The sequence below is a fragment of the Camarhynchus parvulus genome, chromosome 4 (assembly GCF_901933205.1).
Source record: "Camarhynchus parvulus chromosome 4, STF_HiC, whole genome shotgun sequence".
In the NCBI taxonomy this organism is placed as follows: domain Eukaryota; kingdom Metazoa; phylum Chordata; class Aves; order Passeriformes; family Thraupidae; genus Camarhynchus; species Camarhynchus parvulus.
In genome coordinates this window covers 56,333,347-56,355,615 of record NC_044574.1, presented here as the reverse complement: position 1 = coordinate 56,355,615, position 22,269 = coordinate 56,333,347, and the positions used below count along the sequence as shown (strand labels likewise).

At 38.6% G+C, this 22,269-nt stretch overlaps 1 protein-coding gene across 10 annotated transcripts in view; it reads right to left on the bottom strand.

The window, feature by feature from the left end:
- The window catches only part of MAPK10 (mitogen-activated protein kinase 10), a 145,299-nt gene that overhangs the window by 87,390 nt on the left and 35,640 nt on the right, over positions 1-22,269 (bottom strand). For 7 of the 10 annotated variants that reach the window (XM_030946858.1, XM_030946868.1, XM_030946860.1 and 4 more), the window contains one exon: positions 7,716-7,872. The exons of the other annotated variants lie outside the window; for them this stretch is intronic. In XM_030946858.1, coding sequence (XP_030802718.1) covers positions 7,716-7,872 — 157 coding nt within the window. The remainder of the gene's footprint in view (positions 1-7,715; positions 7,873-22,269) is intronic. 10 annotated transcript variants of the gene reach the window in all.

Below are 22,269 nucleotides of genomic sequence, written 5' to 3'. Positions count from 1 at the left end.
GGAACAGAGCCAAAAAATCACTCACCTTGGAAGGGACCTTAGGACAGCTATAATCCAAACTTTCTAATCAAAACAAGGACAGTTGCTTCACTTATTTGCAAAGTTAGGGTGCTCAATCCCTGCCTTGGTTTGCATTTACATATTTGTAAATCCATATTATATTTACATATAGTTGTGTGCGTGCATCCACTAGCCACACAACTAAAAACACTAAAAAATGCAAGAAGCTTAGTTATGGAGTGCAAGGCTGCAGCCATGAGCAGATTACACTGTAAATTCTGCAGCTACAAAACAGCTTATTTCTCAAACAATGAAAATACACATTCATTTGCTTCTGAAAAGCTTTTCCCCCTTCTAAGCTTTAATATTTGCAAATTTTAATTACTCCCATAACAAAACACTACTAGAACAACTCATCTCCAGGATGCAAGCAGGATTTATAGCAAAATCTCTGCAAGCTGTTAATATCAAATGACAGTTACATATTGTTTTACAAAACACAGAAAATATTTTGATACTTTCTGTCTGCTTTTGATTAAAACCCTAAATTTATGAGAAAAAACCAAATTCTTAATGGAGTAAGAAAATACCCTGTGTTTCTGATGATCAATAGTGACAGGAAAGAACAGCTTGTCTACTGCTGGACTGTAGTCATTCACCTATGCTGCTGTTATTTAGAATGTGTCATACTAATGTAGAATGGCTAAAGAAAGAAACACCCCTTTGATTCAGGCAAATACAAACCCAGCAAAAGTGCGTGTTTCCTTGCTCCAGTCTAGCTGTAGATAATGCTGGGTAAAAGTTCTTCAAAGCATAAGGGATAATAATGATAATTATTTATGCACTGAATAAGGTTAAATTTCCAGATTATCACAAAACAGTGGGAGATGAACTATTTAAAGAAAGCATATCTGATGCTGCCAAGGGGTGTTCCTGCAAGTGTCATTTGCTTTTCCATATGCAAAACCAGAAATACAGTAGGTGATTAATGCATAAATACAGAATCATGAAGACTGTTGTTAGTTTCCTATTATACAGATAACTGCAAACTAGCACATAAGGAAAAAATTCATAATCCTGTAAACTTAGACTGGACAGGTAAGGAGTGATCAAAACCAAGTCACGCTCCCTTTAGGTTCTTAAATAAAAGTAAAACAAGGAAAAGCATGTTAAAATACAAAAGGTAATCACCACAAGAAAGTAATTTCTTTTCTTTGGCTCTCTTTGTTCTGTAGCATTGGAACAAAGTGACTTTGATAAAGTCAGGGGATAGGAATTTCTTCAGTAAGGAAAAAAAGGAGCCAAAGAGGCAAAGTCTGCAATTTTCTAGACAAATCATTTGGGAAAATGCGGAAACCAAAACAGGCTATTCCGTAATTCCTCCCTCTTCATTGCCTCTAAGACACAGAGACACTAGCTCATACATCTTTCTGACTGCAGGGAAAGTCTCCCTGCTATGGGTAAACAACAATTTGGAATTGATTTTTCCAGGCAGAGGCCCACAGCAGCACTTCAAAGCATGGGTGCCCTCAGAGTTAGACAGAAATGCTGGAACTGATTAAAAGCAGAACTGAAGCACAGACATTTTAGACAAACAGGTGACTCTGCCTCTCCTATTCTTGGGTTGCTGAGGAAGGTTTTCTGAAAACTTTGACTCTGCTGAGGAACAAAGGTTCAGAGACAAGGATAAAAGGCTTTAAAAATCTGCACAAACATACAATGTCCAACACCTCATATGAAAAGAAAATTTTCACAGGTACTGAATGTAACTCAAATGTGACATGACATGACATTAAAAACTCTATTCTTTCTTGTATCCCAGCTCCCCTCAGAGCTGGGAAAAAGGGCAAACACAACAACTATGGGTGTCTGGGCCAGTAAGGCAAGGGGGCTACAGACCATAAAGGAACAAGCTTAATTTACCTGGGTACACCAGAGAGACTGAGGACTTCTTTCCTCTGCCACAAAACAGTACCATTAATAAGGTGAGGTGTACACCAGCAAGAACAAACTGAGCATCCTTGAGTCTTTGCCACCAGCACTCTGTGGTGAGTAATGCAAGGAAGCACTGGGGGAAGAAAGATCAAAGGAAAACTTAAATGACAAACTTACGTATTACTTGGAAAGAATTTGGACTGGACTACCCAAGATGAGTATCATTAAGTACACTGACATGAAAAAGGTGAACATATTTTACATGAATGCTTATACTAAAGAATTTAAGAAGTACAAGAACACAACTGTATCCTACTTTTGACTACCTAAATGTAAGTGCGAGAATAATTCTCACACGCTTCCTTTTAGAACCTTCTTACGTAATTTTTTAAATGCTACAATCCATAGCTTGTTCTTCCTATGATTTTGGCTTCTTTTTCAACTGTGACTCAATTACCAGAGCTCCTCCACAGCTAGAAACCTTCTGATGTCCAAAGTGACAAGCTTTCTTTAGGCTCACAAGAAAATAGCAAGATAAATAACCTTCATTTTGCCCAGCCTTTCACACCTGATTAGTTCTATTCCCTGTAAATCATCAACCCATCTGCCTGACACCCATCCCAGTCGGATTAAAAGCTTGGAGTGCACAAATACTGCACATCCTGCAAAGCTTCATGCACACAAGCCATCAGATCAGTAGCAATAATAATCACACCTCTTACATGTGTTCATAATGCTCATGGTCATCTGAAGAAGAGAAAGCTCTTAAGGGAGATATAAACCCAAATGCCCTTTTTGTTCTAGGAAAATCCCAACCATTTAGCGTGTGTGCCCAAGGCATAAATGCTTCCTAGAGCTCCCATGGGGACAGTGCAGCTTTGCATTAGTCTCAGTGGAGGCCCATGCTCATAAAGCACAACACAGCCCTTGCACAACCCCACTGGAGCACTGGCATTCACTGTCCTAAACTAGAAATGCAAACATGAATGAAAAAAAGTAGAACTTGGTCATATGCCAGAGCTCTAGAGTCTGGGATTAAGGTCTCAGGGCTTTACCATTTTTGGTTTTGGAGTTTTTGGGGCGGCAGCCTTTATCAAGGGCTCAGCAGGGGATCATTTTCTGTCTCTGGAACATCTGTTGGCCACTAAAATCCCAATTACACTTAGCTTTTTTCTTGCAGCAGGCAAGGAATTACGCACCACAAGAAGGCAATTGCAGTTTGAGCGAGTGACAGACCAGCAAATGTAAGGGTAGCTGAAGTCACCTCCTCCTGCTTTTATACTTCAACTACAAATGTAAACTCTCCTGAGCTGGGCAGAAGCTACAGCACCTTGCTTACTTTAACTCTATTGCTATCTTCTAGACTTCTAAACAGGTACAATATATTATGAAAAATATGTATACATAAAATACATAAATATAAAAAATATATTCATATATTTCCTTGTTCTCTTGAACCTCACAAAGGCCACATGTCCAGAAAGCACAACCAGCCAGCTCTGCTGCCTGATTTCAGTGCCAAGTTGAAAACACTGCACAGAAAGGCACTAATTCCCTGTATCACAAGTTAGTTTGAGCCTGCCTCCTAAACAAGAACAGATGCTCAGAGAATCAGATATGACTGAGCCTAAGTGTTTTCCGATATCATTTCCAGTTCCCATAGACACTAAACATGAGGTAAATCAACTTAAATCCAACTGACCTGACATCACTTGCAAGGCATTATCCCACTGTGAAACAGCTGATTGATTCCTCTTCTCCATTTCAAAATGGTAGTGTGAGCTACTGCAACATGCAATGAATGCCACAAAGCTGCTCAGCACAAAAATGACTCTCTGTCCACAAAAAATAGCTGAATTTAGACAAGAAATTTTCTTCACATGGTTTCCAGCCTCCTGTAGACTACAGGATGGCTTCCACACCCTATGCTACATAAACCCCTTGCAATAATGTGCACAGTAAATGTATTTCCAAGGTAATTGGCTGTTTACTGCAAACTTGGTGATAAAACCACACAGTTTAGACCTCTCCCCTCTCCAAGTATGGTGCACCATGCAAAAGTAGGATCTAAATGTTTTACAAAAATAGGTTCTTTGGTAAAGACGTCAGGAGTTCCTCCACAAACATTTGACAGATAATAAAACAAAGGCACTGGAAAATAACTTATATGTTCACTCAGTCAGGAATAGTGGCTTGGATGCCTGGCCTTAATCCACCTACTGAAAATTAATATAAATAGGAAAGGTCAAATTCCTAAACAAAACAAAAGTTTCTCTTAAGTCTTCCTTAACAGAAACAGTCTTCCTTGACTGTGTTTCTGTCAAGGAAGACTCAAGAGAAACCCATCCTTGTTTCCAAGAAACAAAGGAACAAAATCCAATTTTTCTTGCAGTGCTTTCTTTTTTTGCATTTCCTTTTCAAATCCAAACATATTGGAGTAGAAATGAGCAGCTGAATAAGCTGATACACTTCTCTGTGAAATCTTGTATTTCTATAATCTTTTTTTTCCCTACAACACATTTCTGGGTTTTGGTGTGAAATCAAACGGATACATGAATAATAACAAGAGATTTCATGTTCTTTCGAATGGCAGGGAGTTTTAACTTAGGCTGGGCAGAAATTGGTGAATGATGATGGGATATAGGAAAAGGAACATGATGTTTTTGAAGCAGGATGAGCCTTTAAAGCCCTTGTAAATGTAGGTATAAAAGTAACCATGCCCTGCCTCTCTTCATGAGTACAAAGACTCTCTATCAATCATTCTGTGTCCCCCTGATCCTCTTTGTCCTCAATTCTCTGTTCTTTAGGGCATGAAAAAGAAGAAGGCTGAGATTTTGTGTAATTTAAGTACTTACAACTACCAATACACAAGTTGGAGCCTTAAAAACAAACAAAAGATAAAATCTTACACCAGATTCAGACCTCACAAGAAGGTGTTTTATAATACTGTAATTTTTTTTAGTTTTTATTTTTTAATCTCAATAGGCCATCAGCTTGAATAACAATCTTGCAAAATGCATTGTTTATCAAAGCAGATGCTACTTTCACAATATATTTTGTTTGTAAATCTTTCCTTTGGTTTTTGTTTAAAGTTGGAGGTTTTGTTTAGGCACAATGTTATAAAAACATTTCATCCCTGATTTACACAAAAGGGGTGAAAACTGAAGGCAGGCATTTTATACCATTATTGATTTTTCACAAATATACATAGGTATGTGCATTATACACAATATAAACACAACTGTTCAAACATTTTCCAAAACTGAAACTCAATGAGCAGAAATGCCACTTATTGGCCTCAACAGAACAGCAGGGAAAATGCTGCCCTGTTCTCCTTCTCATGACTGGCCTATTTCTCTAAATTACAGGGCCAAACCTCTGCAATAAAGAAGCATCACTATTAATCCCTTGTGCCAGCTGTCTTTACTTTGCTCACACAGGGGCTCAGTGCCCTGTGCTATGTAATTCAAATAAAACACATTATTTGAAAGAACAAGAGGGAATAATTTCAGCAGATTAGTTCTGAGTTGCAACTGAGCCTACCTCAGTCCTACTCAAAAACTGTGCTTGATTTCAGTTTCCTCTCACAATCTCTCAGGCTCTCTGATTAACAGCAACATTTTATCTGCAGGTAGCATGTCTTCAGAATTTACAGCTGAAGATACTAACTTTGAAAAATGTAAATTGACCATGTAAATTTGTGTCTCAAGAAACACTAAAAAATTCTAAACTGAATGGAACAGGTTTGGCAGACTAGGTATGTGAAACAGATACAGATTTTGTGAATGGCAGGATTTCATGATCCAGTACAGCATATTGAAAATGTTCCTGTGCTGAAGTGTGCTTTTTATCCTCAGTTCTAAGACATAAAGAATTTTCACAGCTTCTGCACACTTTAAGATATTTTGACCCATGTATGGTGAGAATTTCAGTGTTTTTTCACCTCTAAGCTATGTAAATACCGACCTCCTTGGAAATGTAAGCCCTGTACATCTAGCCAACACAGACTGTGGTCTCAGAGAAGAGGACTCATTTTGTTTTCTATTAAGCACATTGAAACTACCAAAAATGTACAAGAAATTACTTCTGGGGAGGCATGGAGCCCGCATGCTTCAGCCTTAATCCTCCTTAGTCTTTAGCCATAAACTGCCAGCTCCACCATTTCAGTGACTTCTTGCTGGTTGTTGTTGTTGTTGTAAGAGAACCCTGGTACTGAGCAAGGCTTCACTAGACATAAAGTGAAAAGGGAAAAAAGGCTTTTTCTTGTACTAATCTAGTCAGAACATGGAAATCTTAATAAGTTCAGTTTGGGTCTGTCTTGCATTTTGAATTGCCATCAACTCTTCCACAACACAGATTCATGATCAGTTCTGTCTCTTCCCTAATCTCTCCTAGACAGGTATGAACAGACCCCCAACATCATCATGACAATGCTGTTCCCATCAAAATTAATCCTGGTACAGGCTCTGCACTGGTGTTCCCAAGCTGACCTCAGAGGGATTCCAGGCAGAACAGCTGGAACAGCACCAACACCTCCTCTCCAGCAACAGCCAAGCATTGTTTAATGGCAGGTCATCTTAACATGGCATACTGGGGACCCAGAAATGGAAACAGAGTCATAGAATCCTAAAGGTTGGAAAAGAGCTTTAAGTTCAAACATTAAAATCCTCATTTATTCCAATTTCCTGTGCATTCACTTAACATGCAGCCAACAGTTGTACCTCCAGTAGGATCTGTTCCTAGGAAACTGGGTTTACCCAGTCACATCCTATCATGAATTTAATTGACTATGTTTATCAAACTAAAAGGACCACAAAAAACCCCAAACAAGTTAAACTTAAGTAAATCACTCACTTGGGCGGAAAAAAAAAGTAGGCTACATAAGATACAAGAATGCTTTGTGATTTTCTGCAGCTGTTCTCAGCATTGCTTAGCAAATTAATTTAACACAGAATGTCATTCAGAACTATCTTTAGTCCTTCTTAGTGTTTTAGTACATTATAACAATTAATCATCTTTTATTAATTCATGGGCATTCAAAGATGACCTAAGAACAGTCACATTGTACTGGGTACTGCTAACTCATCTTTAATATTAACATTTGCACTATTATTCTACTTATTACTACACATCCATATTACACAGAGAATTTTACAAGTGTATTGAGACCTTGATTTTGGAAAAAAAAAAAAAATACAGGCCTAAAGGGAATATGAGCATGTGCAACATTCTCTAGACCACAGAGGGAAATATGTGCATAAGGCTTTGCATAGGATCCACAGCTGCACAGTCATTCTTACAGAAGAGAAATATTATTAGAATTAGATTTAGTGGTGAAACTCCACTGTAAGATATGCAGCTAAATAGGTCTGCCTCCCCATTCTGTCCAGGCTTAGAGCTGTCATCTATACCTATATATCTTCATTTCAATATTTTTTCCAGGGTTCATTGACAGAGCAAATCAAAACCTTCTCTGTCCTAACACATATAGGCATTTTTCATAAATGAACATACGGTCACAACCAGTTCTCCCTCAGAGGAGGCAGTCTAAAAACAATGTCTAAAACCAACCAACAGAACACCTTTAGAAAGTGTTTCTTTTCCAGCACTAGTTTTCCTCCTATTACTTTGCATGGAATTTTTACAGCATGCTCATCACAGCCTAATGTAAACATTTCACAAACAGATGACATGTCCTAGTAGTCCCCTTATTTTACAGGTTATTTTCCTTTTTATTAAGCTTGTTTTCATCAGTAATTAGGTGGCCTTAGATGCCTTACCAGGGATAGGATAGTCTGACAGCGAAGTTTTACATTTTGTCCAGGTGACACACTTGCAATTGTTGTCAGGTCTTCCTGGGGAGAGCTGCAAATCTGGGGAGCACTGCTCAACACACGCAGTCTGTCGAAGTTCCACCTCTGTCCCAGTGGAAGACAGCTGTCAAAGAAGTTAAACACAGGCAGGGTTAAGGAAGCCTCACCTGGTCTCAGTTGGGTCAGTTAGTTCATTTTGGGATTGTTTGCTCCATTTTACCATGCTCCAGGTCAAAACAGCACAGATACCAAGTAGTCCATTTTCTCTCATTAGAGTAGCTGGGTTTTTTTAAACCCTCTGCAGCTTTTCCAAGGTCAGTACTTTCATGTACTGCCATAGTCTGTTGGATTAAAAAAGCCTGAAGATCACTATGATGCCTTGTGATAGGCAGATACCTGCCAGTGGCAGAGAACATTTTTGTTGCTATGGGCCTTTAGGTATAGAGAGCTCTTCAAAAGGCAAATAAACAAGAAATACATTATTCCTTAAATGTGCCATTAGACAAGTTTAAGGAGTCCACATCCTGCATCTTCTTTCTGCACAGACTTGAAGGCTTATTTGAAAAGGACAACTCCTGATCTGGAGAAATAAAGAAACCTTCCGAGGAGAGGTAAATTAAAAACATCAGTGTTGAAGTAATCAGGAGTAGAAATTTAAGGGAGGAAATCAATAAAATCTTATCAGCTGCATATCTGTGAGGAGAGGGTACATTAGAAATATGTATTGCTGTCCACTGTTTAAGAATAATACTGACACTTCAATTTCTACCAAACTCATGAAATTGCAAAAGCTGTTTACCAACCTACCTGCCAGCTATACATTTCCATCTTTCTCTTTTGCCCTGCTGTCCTGAACAACTGTAGCAGGTCTCATAATCTATAGAGCAGGGGAGGGAGGACAAGGGCAATCAATAGCCTTGCAGCTTCTCCCATTTACTCACTCTGCAAGATGCTTAAGTGTCACTTGCATGGACAACTTGGCAAAATACACCCTTCAGACCATCACAGGGCACATTTACTTCCAGGTGTCCTCAGGTTCCTACAAAGGTTTGTACAATGTGCCAAATCTGATTTAGGATACAAACTTCAAAAGGAGCGAACAGTTGTTTGAGGCCTTTAGGACACCCTTACATGATACTGAAAAACAGGATTTGTATATTCAAGAGCCTCTGAATCTTCAAAAAACAGTATCAGTGATCATACTCTGCTTTCTACACAGGCATGCACGAGTAAGCCCATGCCACAAACCACCAGGCAAAGTCAAGAGTAGAAGAGAAGATCAATAACTCTTCCTTTCCTTTTTTTATCCTCCTTACAAGTGATTTTAGATTCTAATATTCCTGATAACAGTGCTATAAAAAATACTGCTGAGGAAGACACCAGTAAATTATCCAATCTATATTCCTGCCTGACAGCAGGATCAACTGTAATTATTTCTGACAGATATTTTCATAACTTGTTCTTCACAATGCAACATGTCCTTGCAATTTACATTACAGTCAGTGGAGAATTCCTGTTTACAAAGAATAAAATCTGTAGCATCAGAAGAACAGTGCTCAACAGTATGCAAGGCTCACAAAGATATGCAAGAATTCACAACAAATTTATACACCAATTTAATTGCTGGTAGAAAGGTTAATCAGGGTTTATGATGACTCCCATGATGTTTTCCTCCAGAAAGTCTGAGAGTTTTATCAGTTAATGAAGAGCTTGTGTGTTTAGTACCCTCTTGTGTCAGTTGCTTTACACATGCCAAATATCATCTTAAACAGCCACTGCATTTGAATTACCATAACCTGATGAAACAGGTCTAATCAACCTGATCAGAAGAGGTCAATGAACTTTTATCATTTGCCTCTGTTTCTTTTACAGTGTGTATTATTATAATTGTAGCTCTGTATAATCCAAACAATACCTGAAAGCTGCTCAATTAAAATGGTGGTGATAGACTTTAAACAGAAGGTCCTACATCAAAGATAGACCAAAAGACAAATAAATTCATATTTGTGAGTTACTATTCCCACATTATTGCAGAACAACCTAGTCTGTAAGTTGTAAAATGGCCCATTCTTCTATGAGACACACATCCATCTGTCGTATGTAGAACAGATTTTCCCCAAATTAACAGCCATGTACTACCAATCAAACAATTTCACTGCGTTGCAGAAAGGGCATAAGCTCTGGACTAGTCTTAACATTTCAATGAAGTTTAGAAATTAAGCCTATCTCATTTAGTAAAATTGTCTTCAGACATAAAGAACCAGGCAGCATTTGCTGTCAAACTGATGTCTGAAAGTGATACTCTGAGCACATAGTACAATCTTTTGGATTTTGGGGGGTTGTTTTTTTTTTGGTACACAGAGCTTACCTGCAATCCTTGAATGGTTAGAGAAGATAATCAGATCTTTTTCTAGTCTGGTCAGCATGTGCTGTTCAATAGCTAATCACTCCTGAACAACATTCAAAGATGACATAAAAAATAAATCTCTATCCTATTGTTAAGCAGGATGCAGTTTATCAGTCCATATGTTGAAAGAGATGTACAAATGAAATTCACAGCAGCAGCAATAATGAATGGCATGTTTAAAAAGCAAGATGGATGCTTCCAACTCTCAACCAGAAAGGCACATTATACCAGCCACAGAAAGATGTTTCCATTCCAAGACCTTTTAGTGCATTCATGCCTAGTCCCAGCTGCATTTCAATGAAGATAAAAATAAAATTACTTGTACACTACACCAGCTCCACAGCAGAAGCACTTCCATTCCTGGGAATGGAAGAGACAACTCCTGAAGCAGAACTTCTCAGAGACATACAGAGTCAGCAGGGCACAAAGCAGCTGTTGCCGCTGACTGGATGGAAACTGAATGTGCAGGAATTCTGCACTGAGTTGGAAGAGGAGAAGGGAAAAAGGAGAAAAGGTATGTGACCTGTGCAACTCCACAAAATTTATCACATGTCTTCCTTAGATAAATTTCAAGGCTCTAATGGGAAGGCCAACACTACCAGCAAAGAAGCAGAGTTCTGTTGCCATTATAAATAATCCTCAGCAAAAGAAATGTTTCAATTATTTGCTTAAATCCATAGCACAGTGTAGCCCTTCCAACTTCAGGCATGTAGTGTCCTCCAAAGGACATGATCCACTACCCAACAGGGCCAGCCTTTGCTCACTTCTCCTATGTTTACTGCAGCTATTGTGACAAGTATTGGTATCACAAAGTCCAATGGTATTTGTTGCTTTTCTCAAAGCTTCAGATTAAGAATTTTATCTTTCATTTAAAAGATGCTTCTCTTCCTCAGAGTTGCAGAAAGGCAACAAAGAACATATTCAATAGCCTCAGAAGGTCAAAAAAGAAAGATCATACAAACATTTTTCATTTAAAAACAAAATGACCCAGTAATCTCTTCAACTCATGATTTCTGAGTACATGAAAAATGAAAGGCAGACCTAGGCATGAGCTTATTTAACCAATGTGTAGCCATAAATTCAAATAGTTTCTTGTCTTGAAAAGAGCCTTCCTCTATCACCAGTCTTTAAAGGAAACTCTAGCAGTTCCTGCAGTGGGAGGAAAAGCAGGTTCATTGGTGGCTGGTGTCAGTCACTGCTACTGAAGGCTGAATCACCATACAAGAGTGAAGAGTCCAAGCAAAGGTATGCCAGCAGCATGGACAATTAATCTCCTGAGAGAAATTTCCACTGACATAAAATTCTGCAGCATTAACTAAGGGTCAGCTCGGTGTAATGCAGAGCCAAAACACAGACAATATCTCATCTACACTGTGACCATGAGCACTGCACAGCAAACATTTTTTAAAATCTAGTCAGTGTATAAATCTACTGCAACCCTTATGAATACATATGGGGGGGGGTGGGCTACTGAAATCTTCTTGGCTTAATTTGAGAAAAAATTGCACATGGCAAGGAGCAACTGCAGGGCACTGGCTTACAGGACAGGATTTTATTCACCAGAAATTGCCCCAGTATATCAGAGACACTCTGTAATAAGACATTTCAACATATTTGTTTTTATGCAAACATGACCACGTGACACAGAATGCTGAAAAAGTGCAAAGAAAAGACCTGCATAAAAAGTGTTAAACCATTTTCAATAGTAAGAATTGACATCCAGTTTCTCTAGACAACTTTTCAGTTGATGCTGCAACAGCTGACAAGAATACAACTTGTACACTGTCCATCTGATTGTCCTCCCAAAGGCTGGCCCAAGTCAAGTATCCAAGTTGCTACTTGGATGTGAAACCTGATGATCAGAATGACTGCTAAACATTTAAGAGTGAACCATAGAATCCTTGAATAGTTTGGGTTGGAAGGAATCTACAAAAATCATCTAATCAATTTCCCTGCTGTGGGCAGGACATCCTTCATCAGGTCAAGTTGCTGAAATTCCCATCCAAGAGCAGCCGACATGCACTTCATTTGAGGCACAGTTCAACACGAAGAACAGGCTGCCTTTCACAAAGATGGTTACAATGATGTGTTGAGTCTGTCTTTCCACTGTCCTTTTCTACTGAGATTACACAGGGGCTTTCTCTGTACAGTGGGCATTATCCAACCCCTCTGAGTGCAAAATCCCAGTGCCTAAAGAACAGAAGTTATGTTTTGAACTGAAGTAGCAAGACAAAAGAATCCCTTACTAGCCAACACATTTCTCGTCAGCAAGGGCAACTAAGTAGTGTTTTGCAATCACACAGATTGAACTATGAATATATGCAAAAACTTAACACCACTGAGGGAAATAAACTCATTATTGTTTCACCATTTAATTATTATTTCTTTCCTCATTGCACTATAGGTATGAATCCATGCTGCCACACTTGTACCTATTAACTCTCATGTGTACAATAATGTAAGCTCACTGCAAGAAGTTGCTTCTAATGAATCCAAATCAATCACTGCTCACTGAAGAAACACTGAATGGCACTTACTTAAGATGAAGACTGGAACAGTTTTAACAGCTGATAGCTGGGGCAGAAGGGCAAAAGGGAGAGAGACAAAAAGAGAGATGGACTCTTTTTGCTTTCTTTCTATGGCATTGCCTAAACCAGCCTATTTTGAAACACACTGCTGTGAAGCAGTTAGGTACTTCTATCACTATGCAGAGTTTCACAGTAGAATGCTTTTTGTCACAACCATTACATCTGGTAAAATTACTGCAAAGTGGGTGTCAGATATAATTCAGAATTGCTCTGACCTAGAGAAACTGTGAAGCACCTGGTAGCGCAGGTTATACAAGAGCTATTAAGAATAAAGATTGGACAAAATGTTTGGAAGCTATTCTTGACAACATCAATAGGTCATGTTTATAAACCAGTACAAGATTTGAATGCAGTAAAAAATAGAGCTGTAAAAGCTCATTAAAGATTGTACTTGGTTTGATTTCCAAGAGGCAACCACACATCTTGGTTTTGGCCTGAGAATATGTGGTCTGGTTTTGGACAGACAAGTCTTTCTTTTAAAAATAACTCAATCACTTTTCACCAAGGAGAAAAAAATAAGGGAAACTGGGGTGGAGAGGTTAATTTATGAAAAAAGTGTATTGTACTACATTTTTTTCTTTGGTTGGTTTGTTTGAGGTTTTTAAGTGAACTTAAAAAACAACATAAACCTTGGATTCCTACATGTGCTCTTGAAAAACAATGGCCTGACAGACTGAAGGACCTCACCAGAAGTGAGGGCAGAAAAAAAGAATTATTTTTGGTACTGCCTGTCAGCTTCAAAGGGAGGGAAGGAAACCAAGGTCTAGGTGCAAAGGACTTAGTATCAGAAAAAATATACATAATCCAAAACTTTGATATAGCTTCAGTGTTCAAGCTGCCTGAAGTCCTATCAGTCAGGACTTGTCATTGTCATAGCATAGCGTAAGTCATGAGGGTGACAAAACTTTCTAAGGTTTCCTACACTCCCACACCTGCAAGGCATGTAATTATCTGCTGAGGAAGGAACATGTCTCCTTTCTAAGTACCAAAATTCACTCTGCTCCACTAATGAGCCCCTCATGGGCTTGCAGCTGTATTCACAGTCCTAATGATACACCACATTGAGTATGGACCACTGCGCCTTTGCACTTCAGGAACATCCCCCCTTATATTTATATAGATCCTGCAAGTGTCAGAAGTCACAACTATACAACCTGGGATAAGCTACAATTCTCTCCAATTTCTTCAGGTATTTTTCTCTTACAACATTCACAGCCCAATCAGCAATGGTCTTATCTTGAAGGAAAACTTCTGTTTAAGTATCTTGAGTGTATTGAGATTCCTTCATTTCTCTTCACACTAAGTAAGTAATGAACAGGTAAACTATTGTCAGCTACATGTAGGAAAATACTGTGAAAATACCTTCTTCTTCAAGAAAGATGATGCCTTAAGGAGAGAGATCCATCTGATGTATTTAATTACAAATGTGAATGTGGCTTTAGATCATGAAAGCACCATGATAATGCCCTGTTTCTCATTTCATGTCAACCCTAGCTCAATGTCTACTACTGTGACAGATTTTAGAAATGCCACCCCACAGGCCTTAGGTTTCACTGCCAAACAGACAGATGTTGTCTCTACTTACAGCACCCAGAGTTCTCTTACATCCCTCATCTGAAAAGATTTCAGCTCCCATTTGCTCCCATGTTGATTTCTTGTCCCTCCTGAAACTCATAGCAGCACAAAGCAGCAGCACTGTTTGCCAGCAATGCAACATCTGGGATTCCCTCAGCTGGCAAAATGCACCACAAATTCTAAGTGCAATTCACAGAAAGAAAAGCTCAGATTAGTAAGTGTGTACAGATTTGTAAACATGCAGCAGTCCTTGCAAGCATGTGTCTTTGCATAACTACTCAAATTTCTGTAACTGTGACAAGTGTATGCAATCCTATGTTTGATTCCATCGACCTTCTGTGAAGTGCTCTTCAGCACTAGTATTCAGATGAGGTATATTCAAGGAGCTCACAGAATGAACAGCCAGGAGATACTGGTGTCTTTGCAAAAACCTCCAACATCCAGTTATCACCAGCTGCAGATAGGGAACACTAAAAATGACACCATTCAGGGACTGGACTCATATGCAATTGTCCCCTGAAGTAAAGTTCAGAGGCACCAGCTCTGGAATACCATCAGTCTCGGCAACACGGAGATGGTAAGTTGAAAAACATATCCATGAAATTCTCATTTCTTTACCTATTGTGCAAAATCAAGTATAAGGAGGTCTATGGGCAGGCTGGAATAACTACTGTAATTGCCTCAATGGCCTTTCCATAAATAAACATATTAGAAAGGCACTCTGAAAATTTACTGAGGTACACAGGAAGAATTCAGTTAGCATTTTTCTCAAATTTGAAGGGATAGTTACTTTAATACCTTTCCTGGATTTACAGCTACTTCTCCATATATACTGCTAGATCACTCATACTGAAACTGAACCTACAGCTTTTCTACATCCTCTACAGTGCAATGGAGCACATCAAATGGCAAGATATTAAAAAACCTCTCTGACGGAGAGCAAGCATAGGTCTGTGTCCTGCTCACTTTGTACTGTCAGATATGCACATTCTTGATGCATTAGTGCTCATCAAAAAGTTCAAAACAAAGCAACCCCTTCATTAAAGTCCCATCTGAAAACTGCCAGTGCTACAATTGTATATGTCACACTGGAGGACATTGTGAAATTTAGGGACAGATTAATAAGGACATGAGAGCAAACCCCCTTTGAAAAGGACAGTCTTTGATGGCTTGGCTCTTTTCTTTGTTTTGTACTGGACCTGGACACGAAATCCAAATACCTTCAGGTCTCAGAGTGTGGTATTCACATGCTCTGAACAGAGAGAGACATAATTCTCTCTCCCAGGATTTTTCCTTGAGAAGCTCAGAGAGAAAAGAGAAAATTCTTATCTCTACTTGCTGCTCCTGTTGTTTGGCAATGCGGAATGTGTTATGGAGACTGTTTACCGAGAGTGATTTGTTAATTGGATTCTGCTGATGGTTGTTTGGATTGCTTGGCCAATTGGATCAAAGCTGTGTCATGACCGTCTGAAGACAGTTACGGGTTTTCTTTAGTATCCTTAATATAGTATCTTTTTAATATAGTTTTAATATAGTGTTAGTGTAATATAGCCTAGCTTAATAAAGCATTGTTCAGCCTTCTGGAATCATGGAGTCAGAGCACATTATTCCCTCCAATAGGGATGCCCTGCATCGATATCAGAGGATGGCAAATTTTTATCATCAATGTCCAAAGTCAGGTCTCACACTACCTGCAGCAATATGGAAAGCAAGCTTCATTCCCACAAGGGGGAATAGGTTTAGCATTCCTGCATTAAATTATGAGTAATTTCAGAGTGCAGCCTGTTCAGCTTTACAAAAGCCATCCTGAGCACTGCTAATAAATCATGGAATCACAAAATATCCTGACATGGAAATGACCCACAAGGATCATCACAAGTTCAACTCCTAAAATAGCCATGGTAGCATGCAGTGGGAGCAGCACCAGCTGGGCATCAACCCATTTTTAGTGCAGTTCACAGAGAGTCCCACACTGCTGGGACTTTACCCTTCCCAGCACCCAAACTGGCTGATTTAGGACCAGTTGCACATGCACTATAAACCTGCACTGGCTACAGTGCAAACTTACAACGAACAAGTACTGAATAAAGGAAATAGCCAGTTCATCACACAGTCTACCTAAAGTTTGTAGATACTTCACAATAATTTGCTTTTCCCTGCACTTCACATATGGATAAATAGTTTACATAACTGGCAATTGTGTTTAAAAAAAAAGGGAAAAGACAAATATTAGGAATATTAAATATTAAAAAATAGTAAAAGAAAAAATAAATTAAAATAGGCAAAGTAAGATCAACAAAATCACTGAACCTACATATTTTGAAAATGAAATATCTGCAATGAGTAGACATAGAAGAAAATGGGGAAAAAAGGCAGATCATTGTTTTAATATTTTACTCTTATCAACACCAAACAAACTTGTCTATTCAACAGAAATGGACAGTAATGCTGCAACATTAAAACATTAATTATCTAATCAGATAAAATATTAGTTAATATTAGATAAACTATTTGCACAATCAAAGTACTGAAAAGAATCTCTATGGATACAAATGTATCTGTTAGACATTTATTTTCCATCAAAGAAAACCCACTATAAGCAAGACCAGCACAACAACTAAGTCTGAAAAGAATGCAACTAAAAAAAATGAAAAGAATGCAACTAGACACAGACAAAGGGAATCAGTAGAAATACAGGCTGCTCCCAACTCCAAAAGGAAAAGGCTCTGCAATTACTTCAGGTTTTCATAGAGGCTACAGTTCAGCATGTTTAGTAAAGAAAGTAGAAAATATGTCACCATGAAGCTAAGTTTTCAAACAAAGAGCAAAACAGTACTAAATAAAAGGCAAGAAATGAATACCCACAGTTTCGGCCTGGAGAAGATACAGAATATCTCCCAAAAAGCATTCACATTCAGAAGTAAGTAACTAGCAGTGGCTCAAAATAAGATAAATCTTTGTGTACAGATACTGACAGCAATTGTTGACCCCCATTTCCCAAATATCAGTGGCATCTTGTATTTGGATTACATCATTTATAAAAACCACAAGATTTCTTACTCTCATAACAGAGAAGCTTTCTGTGATTGATATAGAAGTTTCAATCTTAGGGGTAATTTTTTGTGCCAGTTCAGTAACTTCATTTCTGATTATACAACACATATGCAATCTCAAAAAAATTACTGCAGTTGACATTTTGTCTGGTAGTGAGTTATTGCAGTCAATAGATATCGTTCCACTGATTTCACTGGGCTTTGGCTTATTTCATTAAAAGGTGTTCTGCTTTGCAATAAAGGTCTCATATTTATGGCACCAACCTAAGAGCTTTTGGTTATGTTTTAGAGTCCAGATTCAGCAAAGTAATTAGTCTGGACCATTCTACTTCCCTGATGGATATGCTGAAGTACTTTGTGTAACAAATCCAAGATATCAAACTGAAAATTGCTTAACTGATAAACTGAAATTTAAGGTAAAGCATCCTTATTTCACTACGTCAAAAATGTTGTCATTTTAAGAGGAACTTATCACTGCTTAAATATTACATAAGATCCAAGACCAACCAACATATTTTAGTCAAAGAAATTTAGCCAAAATATTTAGTCAAAGTAAGATGAAGCAAAAGTAAAATAAACTTCTGGTTATTAACATGTTAACATAAATCAGTGTGGCATTACTGAGTGAGCACTAGGTCATTGTCCCAGTTAATCACCAGAGGAAAGAAGGGATGCCATAGAGGAATGGAAAATGTTTTTCAACCCTGGCACTTGCCATTGCTCTTGTGATACTGTGAATAGATGGAGGCTGAGCCCTATTGCTGTGGGAGCAGCCAGCACACCTCTCTAGGCACAGGAGCAATGGCAAAGCCATCTGGCGAGCCTCTGTCCTCCTGCACTGATTGTAAGCTGCTGCTGAAAACAGATAGCTAGTCATATTTTTATGGTGAACTATTTGTTATTTGCTTATTTGTTTCTTCTAGGCCCTTAACTGTCATGTCTGGACAATGTCTCATCTTCCATTAACTATATACTCACAATAAAGTAATATAATGAAATATGTAATATGTTCTTACTAAGTATATTTATATACACCTTTATTTATATTTATATAGACCTTTGACAATATCACAGATTTAGATTACTATGCTTTACCTAATTTTTCTTTCACCATGGTTCTAGAGTTTAAAATACAAAATAAAAACAGTTTAAAATAATTACTGAAACCAGGTGCTGCACAGCAGCCACAAGATTACAAGAAACAGCAGCATATCCAGTTGCCTTGGATGTCCCCAAAGCAAGACACTAAGTTAGGTTCAACCAAGCAAGTTTTTACTGCTGGACATGTGAGGCAAAGCCCAATTCCACATCACTGACTTAGCATCCCCAAAAAAGCCCCAAGCCACCACAAAAAAATCACATGCAGGTTAGATAAAAATGTCTGCCACTGATGATTTTCAAAGTTGCATTTCTAAGCCACTTTTTTAGTCTCAAAGGAATCTTTATTAAATTTTCTTTTAATGATTTGAGAGTCTAATAAGATAACTAGACACAGTTAAATACTAGGTCAGCCTCTTGCTGCCAGTGTCTCCAAGAAGCATGAAGGTGGAGAAATGTGAATGAATAATAGTGCTTCCTGAAGATCCTCTTCTCCTCTTCCACCCTTTGAAAAGTTAATTTGCATAATAAAAGCAGCAGGATATCCAAAAGCTGAAATATCAAAGTGAACTCACTGGCTCACATTTCATTTAGCTTTGGTCATAATTCTGGTCTCCTCTCGGCTCATTTCACTCACTCTCCTTGATGTAGTTACCCTTACCAGTTTGTGATCTGTGGTAGCACATGAAGACTGACTGACACGGAAACTGCTTTTTTAGATGTGCTGTGACCTTGTACACGCTCAAAAAGATTTAATTCTCACATTCTTACTCCTCAGAACAATGAGTGAGTTTTGGGCATAATTAAAAGGAAAGCACTACAGAGCAAGGTTGCATTTCCAAGCAGTTGCTCTTTGTTTGAGGGACCCTCTAAGTCAGTACATGAATTGCTTTAGAACTCACAAGTCACAGTCATAGAATGGTTTGGGTTGGGAGGGACCCTAAATATTATCTTGTTCCAACCATCCAGCCATTTGCAGGGACACCTTTCACCAGACCAGGTGTTCAGAGCCCCATCCAGCCCGGCTTTGAACATTTCCAGGGATGGGGCAACCACAGCTTCTCCGAGAAGCCTCTTCTGGTGTCTCTCCAATGTCACAGTAAAGGACCTATCATGCCTGATCCCATTTCCCCATCCAATTCTCATCCACACATGACTTGCAGGCAGGCAAGACACCATGAAATTAGTGTTGGTTACCTGCCTACCCCATTACCTGCCAAACATTTCCAAAGGCCATCCCACCACATTCAACTCTGCCACTTGGATAGGAGCTCTCCATACGTACCAATGTAACCAAGATCAGAAGAAATGAAGGCCTGAAGGACAAGACTGCCAAATTTAAGGGTAAAATCAGATTGTTTTCTTTAGCCAATTTTAGATTGCATTCAGTAAAAAAAGGCAGGTCAGTCAAAAATATAACTGGTTGACCTAGAAACCATGTATCATAGTCAGTTGTTTTTACATCTCTTTCCATGGGTTTATGTTCCTGGACAAAACTTAACTCATAAGTGTTCTAACAGTTGACATATTTAAACAAAAATCTCTATGTATGAAACATTCAAGGGACAGTGTTTATAGTATTTGCAGCATCTGTTGCCTCAAAGTACCTTAAGATGCATTTTCACTATCTTTAAAAAAAAAGTTTTTCATTTTCAGTTCAGAAATCACAGGTTACAATGATTGAAGAGAGTCCTGTCTCAGTAATTCCAGTTCGCTCCTCCATCAGCACAACACAACATGACAGCTTTCACAATGCATCACCTTCCTTAAATATAAATGCTATCTTTCTGAAGTACTGCCAAGAAGTTTGGCACAGTTGCCAGTCTGGATTACAAGCAGAAGACCACTACAGCACTGACTTGCTCAGAACAGAATGCTTTTTGGGGAAATACATCCACTCTTTTGCAAAAATCAAAGACAACAGGTAAAGTACCAGTCACAGCCATGGAAGTCACCTAACTACAATACATACAGCAGAATACCTTTGGTGGAAAAACTGTGAGCACCAGCAGCTGATGCTCCAACCTCACTGCCACCAGTGGCAATGCCACACCAGCAGTTCTTTCTAGACCCACCACAACCAAAAACACAGGATCTGTGCCCCACAGAGCTGTTTTCCAAAATGGCATTAAGTTGTACAACAGTAAAGAGCAAACATGTAACAGACAATGACAACAGCAAAAAGCTGAACTATAACTCAGTTGAATCAACAATAGATAAATATACTTTGTTTTTAATGCTTAATTATTGTACAGTTGTTGTTGCTGTTAATGATACCAACTCCTACTTTTGCCATGATGATCAAGACAGGCCAGTGCTTTCCTGAGAAAACATGGGACCTTTTCAGATGCTGTTTGGAGCTGCAAAGCTCACTCTCATTTCTCCTCACCCCACAAGCCTGCACAAATTCACTGCCAGAGCTCCCAACTTAGTAAGCCAACTGGTTTAACAAGCTGAAGGTCACTATTAGCCAGATCTCCCCAGCTTCTGCCTTCACATCAGACACTTTGGTTGGTATGAGTTGCCCATCAGCCAGAGCTATAGCCTGCAACACCAAAACACAGCCATAAACCACAAATACAGTGAAATATAAGGTAAATTGTGAGTGTTTCCGTACTGAGTAGTGTTAAGCTCTCAGGGAACTGGCAGACAAGAAAAAAGAAGTTAATTTTTTTTAAAAAAAGAGCCCTTTCTTCCACAAAACGACAGAAAAGGTAAATAATTTCGTAGTTTCTTTCTTTTTTCAAGAGAAAGTCTCTTCAAGGTCTACTATTAATGAAGAAAATCAATCTTCTAAAATTTAACAAAGCAAATGGAAGGATTCTTTAGAGGTCCCTGAATCCCCCTCCCCACCTCTCGAAGCTGACTATTCGCCAAACTCTGAGAAAATATTTGTCTCCTTAATGGTACAAGCACATTTTCCAGAAATAACACCTTTGTATTGCCTGCATCCTCAATTCCCAAATTCTGCATTTCTTTTATTGCAGTGTTTCTTATCGTGCTTCTTTTAACATACTTCTGTGTGTGTGTTTCTATTAAAGCCAATGATACAGCATTTTTTATTTTAGGCAGTTTTCCACCTTCTTGCGTGCTTCCATGAACTATGAAGGAACTTCTGGAGCCACACAGTGTGAAACTGTTAAAATTACCTATTTTGGGCATGCTGATGTGTCAACAAATTTATGTACACCAGAAAACTTCCTGGAAAATGCCTCTATAATCTTTAGGAGAAAAAATACTATACTTTCATTTAACTACTGCATGCTTTGGTGTTCTAGGTATATGTAGATGACTACAACCCTCTTTCTGAAAAAAAGCTTTTCTTAATTCTGCTTGAAGATCACTTTCTGTCTCCTTCTTGGCTGCAGCTTTTTCTAGCCTGTTACCTCTTTTCAGAGCAGCTAATTTCTGATAATTTCAGATTGCTGTAGCACAGGAGACTGAGGAATATTCATTCAAACTACAAGTATACCCCTACTGTTCCCACGTGGGCTTTCTTTTTAAATCCTTTCTCTGCTCCTTTATGATTAGAAACTTCCAGCAACATCGCATTCAACAAGCACCAGTGTGCTCACTGAGTTTCACCAGTTTTCTGCCCATCAGTGAGCCCCATTAAGATCCCAAGTCCTTCATGAGTGAAACAGAAAACAATCAAGTTTTTATTTCATTACTCACTTCAATAACGCCAGCTGTAAAATGTAGATTCTAACTTTTGAAGTCTGTTTTAATAATTTAATAATTTAGTTCAAAATAAAAACCTTAGAGAAAAAGTGGTCTGTCCTGACCCTTCCTATCCATCC